The sequence below is a fragment of the Enhydra lutris genome, unplaced genomic scaffold, assembly GCF_002288905.1.
Source record: "Enhydra lutris kenyoni isolate GAN:26980312 unplaced genomic scaffold, ASM228890v2 scaffoldscaffold86, whole genome shotgun sequence".
Lineage (NCBI taxonomy): Eukaryota > Metazoa > Chordata > Mammalia > Carnivora > Mustelidae > Enhydra > Enhydra lutris.
The window spans coordinates 4,381,344-4,391,074 of record NW_019154170.1 but is presented as its reverse complement, the minus strand read 5'-3'; the positions used below and the strand labels follow the sequence as shown (position 1 = coordinate 4,391,074).

Genomic DNA, 9,731 nt, shown 5'->3' with positions numbered 1-9,731 from the left:
GCACCTGACATTCCTTAGAAAAATAAATGCCAGAATCTGGTTCCCTCAAAATGGGCCCATAATTCCATACTGCGCAGCAGTGAGCAGAACGATCAACCAGGAGAAGCGAACGACCTCCTGGCCTCTTCTGCACGTTCCGTCTCTGATGGCGCCATGGGGTCTGTTCCTACTGGATCCGCCACCTTGTTCTTTACGGGCAACGCGTTCAGCTGAGATTGCCAGAACCCACAGTATGCCTCGTAAAGATAAAACTGTATTTCTCAAAGTCTCTTGGGAGAATGAGACAAGACAATAGTCTATAAAGATGCACTTCAGGGCATCAAGCCCATGATAGAAGATAAAAAGCGTTAGCGTCTCATGATCCCCCAGCTCTACTCAATGTAACACTGTCTTCCTGGTGAGAAAACCCAATGGTTGGCAACGGACATCTATCCAGGACCTCTCAGCAATAAGTAGCATGTTCATGCCTCCACACTGTTGTTTCTAACCCCACAGGCTACTGACATCCATTGCCACTAGAGGAAATTTTTCATCGTAACTCACCTATGCACTGGATTTGGGATTCCAGCTGGTAAGTGTAGCGAGTTTTTGCTTTCACTTGGATAATACCCACAGACAGTCATGCCGCAGGGAACCGCAGAATCTTCTGTACTTTCCATGGACCCCTAAGGCAGCTCTGGATGGCGGACAATCTTCTGCGTCTCTACTTTATCACACTATGGAGACAATTTCATTCTCTGCCTTTCAATGGAAGGCATCATCTACTTGTTGAAACTTTTAGTTTTAAAGGGACATAAAGTCTCAAAAAATTAAGGTTTGCTCAAACTCAAGATAAACACGTATGGTATCTGATCTTGGAACCAGACCACACTGGGATCCAGACAAAACCCCTCATCCTTAATGCAGACACAACATCATGTTTTGAGTCCTGGTGACATTACAGGTCACTCTTCTAAGGAAAAAAGACTATTTTCATAGTTTACTGGTAGGTATTTTATTTTATTTTATTTTATTTTTTTTGAAGATTTTACTCATCCATTCGACAGAGAGAGATCACAAGTAGACGGAGAGGCAGGCAGAGAGAGAGAGAGAGGAGGAAGCAGGCTTCCTGCTAAGCAGAGAGCCCGACGTGGGACTCGATCCCAGGACCCCGAGATCATGACCTGAGCCGAAGGCAGGGTCTCAACCCACTGAGCCACCCAGGCGCCCTACTGGTAGGTATTTTAAAAAGCATGAACGTAGTAAACATTATCTTGGGTGTGCTTCTGGGAATCCTTTCTCTTTTTAAGATGTTATTTGATGATTACTTATTTTACATGATCTCTACACAGAATGTGGGGCTCAAACCCACAAAGCCAATACTAAGAGTTCCACTATCTACTGACCTAGTCGTCCAAGCACCCTGCAAATTCTTTTGAAGGTCTGAGACAGCAATGCTATCCCATTTGATGTCCAACCCAACAGGGTGAGTTACACTCTCCTTTTGCCAAGGGTAAAACCACAAACACTAGTCCAACTGGTATGCTACTGGGGTACCTCAGGACTGTGGAATATTATGGAAACCATGAAATGTTGTTACATCCAATGTCAATAAAACTGAAGAGGCTCCTATGCCTAAAATGTACGTTATGCTGTATTTTGGCAGGAGTTCTGGCTGTTATTACTGGCACTGTGCACGCCAGACTTTGGCTCCTGAGGGTAAGAAGAAAGCACTTCGGATATATTCCCACCACCATCACTGACCGCGGGGAAAAAAAACAAGCGATCCTGAGCAATGGTCAAGAGGCACATTCTTCCAAGTCATATTGGAATAAAATCAACCAAAAACACCAACAATAACTCTCAGAAGAGGTAAAAACAACTTAAAAAATTTAACATCTGCTCAATAAAAGGATAAAACTTATGTGAAAACACGTGTTTCAATAATGAAGACTGAAAATACAGAGGTGATTCAGAGTCAGGAAATTCTAGTATTAGCAACAGAAAAGAACTTTCAACAATCAAAAAGTCTTATGGGATGATCACAGATTAGGAAATTTTTGGAATATGAACTTCAAGTTTTTTTCTAAAATTATGTAAAGTTGTACGCACACACTCCTCCCACAGACACGTTCTTATCAACCTGAGTCTAAAAGACATTGTATTGGAAAAGAAATGTGTTTTACATAACCAGGTGATTACTTCAAGTCTGAGACAACAAAGTGTATGTCCTACAGATGTAGAGGACAAAGGACACTGAGCACCATGAGTGTTCATATCAGCAACACGAACTAGAAATTAAGACACTTCGCATCTCTACCATGGAAGAGGCACTTGCAAAAACAAAGCCATGTTTGTAACAATGAAATGATTTCTGTCCTGCCACAATTGTCATGAACAAAATACATGAAGTTCTATACGGGAAGTGTTCCCCAAATTGTGTCCATTCGGGTTTGTCTCCAGTATATTGGCTCTCATTTAAAAAATGATTTTAGGGAGATTAAATGCTTTCGCACAGTGTCTGTGCTCCCAGATTGAGGAAATACTAGAAGGCTTTTCCATGGTTCTTAACTTCATAGGGTTTCACATCACTGTGTTCTCACAAGGATCCCCGAAGATTAGAGGGACACCTGAAGGCTTTCCCACAGTGTGGACATTCACACAATTCTCGTCAACTGAGTGTTATCACATATACTTGCAGTTCTATGCGATACTAGAAGGTCTTACCAGAGTCCTTAGATTCACAAAGGTTACCGTCCACTGTGATTCCTCACGTGTTCCTGAAGGGAGTAGTGACCGGTGAAGTTCTCTCCCCACTGTGTTTCTTCATATGCCCTCGAAGGGATGAGGGAAACTTGTATGTTTTCCCACATTCATTGCATTCGCAGGGTTTAATTGTGTTGTGCATTTTCAAATGATCTTGAAAACACTGAGGCTGACTGAAAGCTTTCCCACACTCTGTACACTTAAAAGGTCTCTCCCCAGTGTGTGTCCGCGTGTGTGCTTCCAGGTGCGATGGACTCCTGAAGGCTTTGCCACAGTGGTGACATTCATAAAGTTTCTCCCTAGTGTGTGTCCTCGTATGTACCCGCAAGGACGCAGCACGGGTGAAGGCTTTCCCACACTGCTGGCATTTACAGGGTCTTTCCCCACTGTGTGTCCTCATATGAGCTCGTAGGTTTCCAGGAGTGGTGAAGGCTTTCCCACACTGCTCACATTTACAAGGTCTTTCTCCACTGTGTGTCCTCATATGAGCTCGCAGGTTTCCAGGACTTAAGAAAGCCTTCCCACACTGCTCACATTTACAGGGTCTTTCCCCAGTGTGTGTCCTCATATGTACCTGCAGGTTTCCATGAGTCGAGAAGGTTTTCCCACACTGCTGACACTTGCAGGGCCTTTCACCAGTGTGTGTCCTTTTATGTCCTCGAAGGTTTGCGAGAGACTTAAAGGCTTTTCCACACAGCTCACATATGAAGGGTCTTTCCCCAGTGTGTACCCTTGTATGTACCTGTAGGTCTCTGTGCCACCTGAAGTCTCTTCCACACTCCTTACATTCATAGGGTTTCAGGATACCGTGTGTGGCCATGTGACGTTCGAAAGGTTGATGCTTTCTGAAAGTTTCACCACACACCTTACATTCCAAGTGTCCACCCTCGGTGTGCCTTCTCACAGTATGTAGTACAAGGGTGTGGTGACGAATGAAGGCTTTTCCACAGTGCTGACACTTATAGGGTCTCTCTCCAGTGTGCTTCCACATGTGTTCTCGCAGGCATGAGTTATACCTGAAGGTCTTCCCACACTGCTGACATTCATACAGTCTCTCCCCCGTGTGTGTTGTCGTATGTTCCCGCAGATTTCCAAGATATCTGAAGGTCTTCCCACACTGCTGACATTCATAGGGTCTTTCCCCAGTGTGCGTCCTCATATGGATGCGCAGGTTTGTGTGATCCCGGCAGGATCTGCCACACTGGTTACATTCATAGGGTTTCACCGTATTGTGGGTGGCCATGTTACGATTAAAATGTTCACACTTCTGGAAAGTTTTCCCACACTCCGTACATTTGTAGGGTCTATCCACAGTATGTGTCCTCATATGGACTCCAAGGGCTGTGTGATATCTGAAAAGTCTGCCACATTCCTTACACTCATAGGGTTTCATGACATTGTGAGTGGTCATGTGACGTTCAAAAGGCAGATGCTTCCTGAAACTTTGCCCACACTCCTTACATTCTAAGGTTCTGTCCTCTTCGTGTCTTCTCATGTGTGCTTCAAGGGAGTAGTGACCAGGGAAGGCTTTCCCACATTGCTGACATTTACAGGGTTTTTCCAGAGTGTGTGTCCTCACATGTCTTTGCAGACTTGAAGCAGACCCAAAGGCTTCTCCACACTTCACACATTCATAGGGTCTCTCCCCAGTGTGAGTTCTCATGTGACGTGTAAGGTAAGACTGATACATAAAGGCCTTCCCACACACGTCACACGCATGGACTCTCTGTCCACAGTGATCCTTCACGTGACCCCGTAAGGATGACATGCAAGTGAAAGTTTTTCCACATTTCTTGCACTCCAAAGATTTTTTACTACCGCGACTCTTCAAGTCTCTCTTCGAAGCTCCCCCAGTGTCCTGAGGTTCATAAGGTTTCTCTACAAGGCCTGTGTCCACGTGAGGGCTGGGGCTCGAGACACAGCTGCAGGCTGGCCCACATTCCTCACAAGGACTAGGTTTGTGTCCAGGGTGGGATCTTTGTGGATTCTCAGGGAAAGAACCATCTGTGAAGGCTTCTCTACACTTGGCGCAGTGACAGGACTTGTCTCTAGAAGGACGATCCACACGCACGGTAAGACTTGTCATCTGCCTTCTGGTTTCTCCACATCGATTATCTTCGCTGCTTTCACAGACCCGCTTCACCAAACGACTTCTGTTCAAAATGGGAAGGCACACTGTTACGGAATAATGATTTTAACTGATCTCTTCATTAATTATCTACTGATCCGTATTAATGATTACTTGATACATAACGGCTGTCTTCAGTGAACGGCTGTTTCTCGCACTGTCTCCATGGAACCAAAGTGAAACAAGCTTAATGTACTGGCTGAAGACGGAAATACTGTCCGAACACTCTAGGATTCTCAGATGTCGTTTTTCTCACCATTATTTCCAACTGAATTAGTTTTCAGATGTTCAGTATCTAGAATGCATTCATTAAAACTACTTCATGTGAAAGTCTGGATCATACAATTACTGAGGTCTGCTCTCAGTGATCCTTTGATCTCAAGCTAGTCTCACCGTCCGCCCTGAGCCCCTCCTTCTCCTGTATGAGTGTTACTCACCTCAAACGCCTTTCCTGGGTTTGGGTTTGATCTCCACCGTTAGGAAATTTCCAGTTTGCTCCAAAAACAGAGCACGAATCATTTCTTGCAAGTAAGACGGTCTTGCCTTCACTGGGGAGCTCATTCTGAACATTTCGCTGAGTCCTTGATGCACTCCTTTTATCCTGACTCGTATCAACTGCAAAAATTAGGAGCAAAATTCACTTTCTTGGGAATGACCTGATGTTTGAAGGTAAGAAAACAGACCATATGTCGATTTCTAGTCATATACTGATCCCGAAATGGAAATGAGGTTCATCAGGAAGAACAGACAAGTAACCAAAGAAAAATCCTCAGGACCCTAGTGATTTGGGACTTTGGCAATAAGAGGAAAAGTGTATGTAGGGCAGCCTGTTTACTCAGAAATACTTCAAAATCGATGGCGACTAATGTGGAGGGAAGTATTATCAGAAAAGTAAAGTAGAAAGGAACTGGACAAAATACATACCTTCACACCCTACTTCCATAAAGGAACACAGAAAGGCTTGCCACGTGGGCAAGGATGGATGAAATGTCTGACAGGAGGCCAGGTGAGTGACAAAATCACCTTCTCAAAACAAGGACAGAGTCACGTTTCTAACGGACTTGCGCAAATGCCATTCCCTTCTCCCTTCTCCGACTGAGGGCTGCTGGTCCGTTCTGAAGGCACCGAGGCCACCGGGGGAGCCTGCACTGCCCCAGCTGCCACTGTAGTGGGATGGTGGGTGTGGCTGCCCAGAGCTCCCCGAGAAGAGCCCAGCAGGGGGGAGGATTTGAAGGGCCACAAGCAGTCTGGAAGATGGGCTCTTTATTCTTCGAGTTCATTGATGATGGTTAAGTGTGGACTTTTTCTTCTTCTTCTTGCTGGAAGCATACTGACCGTTCATTTTATGGTCAGGTCCCAACGCGGTGTTTCAACAATCATCCGCATTACAAAATGCTTGCCACAGTAACTATAATTAAAATCTATCACTATGGAAAACTAATGCTGTATTATGACCATATTCCCTCTGCTGTACTTTCCATTCCCACATTTACTGTGTGTATGTGTGTGTGTGTGTGTGTTCCAATATTCTCTGTTTATACACCACACCCAGTGCCCCATGCAATATGTGCCCTCCTTCATTCGTTCCCACGTTTGGTAAGTGCAGCTTGGACCACTCAATCCCCTTCATCTATTTCTCTGCTCCCTCCGTACCCTCCAGTGGCACAAACACCAATTTCTTCTTGATAGTTTTAAGTCTCTTTCTATTTCCTGTTGTTTGTTCATTCATTTGTTATTTAGATTCCACATGTAAGTAAAATATGGTGTTTGTCTTTCTGACTTACTTACTTGGAAGAAAATCCTCTAGGTCCATCCACGTATTCACAAATGGGAAGACGTCACCCTTTTTCCCTGGCTGGGTAACTGTCCCTTAGACGCGTTTTCCATATATTCATTATCCAATTCACCCGTCGACGGATGCGTGGGTTCCTTCCGTATCTTGAGTATTGCAAGTAACGCTACGATGAACATTAATGTTTTCTCTATGGTTAAATACCCAGAAGCAGATTTACAGACGATATGGTCCTTCTGTGGTGTTCTGCAGAACCTCTGTACTGCTTTCCATGTGGGCTGCACCAATTTACCTTCCCACCAGCAAAGCTGAGTTTCCTGTTCTCCACATTCTCACCAGCACTTGTTATCCTGTTATCTTTGTCCTTCTGATACAGCCAACCTGGCTGCCATGAGGTGGTATCTCACTGCTGATTCGATTTTGACTTCCCTGATGATTTTCTTTTAAAGATTTTATTTATTTGACGGAGAGAGAGAGATCACAAGCAGGCAGAGAGGCAGGCAGAGAGAAAGGGGGAAGCAGGCTCCCCGCCGAGCAGAGAGCCTGATGTGGGACTTGATCCCAGGACCCTGAGACCATGACCTGAGCCGAAGGCAGAGGCTTAACCCACTGATCCCCCCAGGCACCCAGTCCACATCTCTCTTACCAGCTTGTGCTGCTCGGGACAAAGATGTTCCATCTTCCACTCATTGTTCTTTGGCTCCGGGTATTTTGTGGTTCCTCCCTGACCTTCTCTGTTGACCCACTGGTGTTAGTAGCATGCTGTTTGGCCTCAACATGTTTTTGCTTTTTTTTTTCTTTTTGGTAAAGTCTTTTTTAATTTATCTGTCAGAGTGAGTAGAGAGGGGGCACAAGTAGGGGAAGGCACTGGCAGAGGGAGAAGCAGGCTCCCCACTGAGCATGGGACCGTGACCCACGTGGGAGGCAGACCTTTGACCAACTGAGCCGACCAGGCATCCCAAGCTGCTTCCCGTTCTTATTACGGACTTGTAATTTCATGCTGCCATTCTTCGAAAGCGTGCCTCCTAAGATCGCAGTCTTCATAAATTTACTGAGACTCGTTTCGTGGTCTAACACACAAACTATCCTGGAGAATGTTCCGTGTGCCCTTGAAAAGAACGTGAATTCTGCCATCTGGAATGGAAAGTTCACTATGTCCGCCTGGTGCGATGTCACTGAAATCCACTCTTTACTGATTTTCAGTCTGGGCGTTCTATGCAGGCACGTTAGTGGAGTGTTAAATCCTCCTACAATTATTTACTATTGTCACTTTCTGCCTCTATTTCTCCTAATATTTGCTTTCTATATTTAAGCGTTCCATTGGGTACAGAGATATATTCAATTGTTAAACTGCTCTTGTCAGACTAATCTGTCTATCATCATGTCATGGCAGTCTCTGTCTTGTCACAGTCTTCATTGTGACCCCTACTGTATCTCATGTAAGTATTCGAGCTCTACTTTTTACCCCAGTTCTATTTGCATGGAGAATCTATTTTAGTCCACCTGACTTGCAGTCCATATTGTGTCTCCCTTTTAGGCAGACGACACGTGGTTTTGTTTTTTTTTTTTTATAAAGATTTTATTTATTTATTTGACAGACAGAGATCAGAGGTAGGCAGAGAGGCAGGCAGAGAGAGGAAGGGAAGCAGGCTCCCTGCTGAGCAGAGAGCCCGATGCAGGGCTCGATCCCAGGACCCTGGGATCACGACCTGAGCCGAAGGCAGAGGCTTTAACCCACTGAGCCACCCAGGCGCCCCTTGGGTTCTTTTTTTTTAATCATTCAGTCAATGTATGTCTTTTGATTGGAGCGTCTAGTCCGTCTACATTGAAAGTAATTACTGAGAAGCATGCACTTCTTCCTAATTTGTTAAATGCGTCTTTTTAAAATTTAAGATTTACTTATTTGAGAGAGAGTGAGAGAGAGAGCATGAGAGGGCAGGAGCTGAGCAGAGAACCGACCTGAGCCAAAAGCTCTGAGCCACTTCCCACTGGCCTGCCATTTTTCTCCTGAAAAATCAGCTAACAGCCTTATGGAGTTTCCCTTGTAATTTAGAGTTTCTCTAGCTGGTTTCAGATAATCTCTTCATATTTCCTTTTTTCTCCATTTTATTATAAACGTGGGTGTGGACCTCCTTTTGTTCTTCCCATTTGGCCCTGCTGAACCTCCCAGACCTGAGTATCTGTTCCATGCCCAGATCTGAGAACTCCTCACCCACAGTTTCTTCAAAGAAGTTTCTGCTCTTTTCTCTGTTCTCCTCCGTAGACCCCCATGATGCAAATGTTCTTATCACTGCTGTACTCAACAGGTCCCTGAACTTAATACGTCAGTTACTCATCTCTCACCATTACTGTAATTCTGCTATTCAGCTTCGTTGCTTCCTACGTTCCCGCACCTTCCAGATTGCGGGAGCTGCTGGGCGTCCTCCAATATGCTATGGATCCCCCTAGTGTATTCCTCAGGTCAGTTATGGGGTTTCTTAGCTGTGATTGGTTCTTGTTTATATTTCCTATCTCCTTGTTGTAGTTCTCACCGTGTCTAGCCACTCTTCTCTCAAGCCTGGGCGGTAGCTACATGACCACTACCTTGAATTCTTTTATCTGGTAGATGACTTACCTTTCTGTGATTTAGGTCATTTTCAGTGCTTTTATCCCGTTATTTTCCTTGCAACAAATTCCTCTGTCTTCTCCCTGTGCTGGCACGTATTAAGTCAGTCAGCTACATCTCCCGGTCCTCAAAGTAGTGGCTTTTCCAGAAGACATGCTACGGTGCCTTCCACCACAGCATACCCCGGCCACCAGGACCAGGTGCTCCAGGAGTGTTCTGCTGTGGGCCGCGTGTGCCCGCCTGTCACGGCTGAGACCCAGCTGCTACATGCACACTGTGTGGGGCTCGCATGGCTGGCTGAGAAGTCCCACTGTAGCCTTGCTGGGGCACTGATGAATGGGGGTCACCCTCAATATGTCTGTGTGCAACAATGCGTGGTGACTGCTGTGGGCGCAGAGGTGGGCAGTAGCGGGCAGCTGAGAGGCCAGCGGACCAAAGGCCTGAATGCGGCCAATGCAGGC

The 9,731-nt window shown here is 45.5% G+C and overlaps 1 protein-coding gene across 1 annotated transcript in view; it reads right to left on the bottom strand.

Annotated features, from left to right (window-relative positions):
• Positions 1-1,205: 1,205 nt before the first annotated feature.
• Positions 1,206-9,731, bottom strand: part of LOC111161712 (zinc finger protein 77-like) — a 106,381-nt gene continuing 97,855 nt past the window's right edge. The window contains exons 2-3 of the mRNA XM_022525580.1: positions 5,311-5,488; positions 1,206-4,898 (exon numbers count right to left, since the gene is read on the bottom strand). Coding sequence (XP_022381288.1) covers positions 2,750-4,898; positions 5,311-5,488 — 2,327 coding nt within the window. The 3' untranslated portion in view covers positions 1,206-2,749. The remainder of the gene's footprint in view (positions 4,899-5,310; positions 5,489-9,731) is intronic.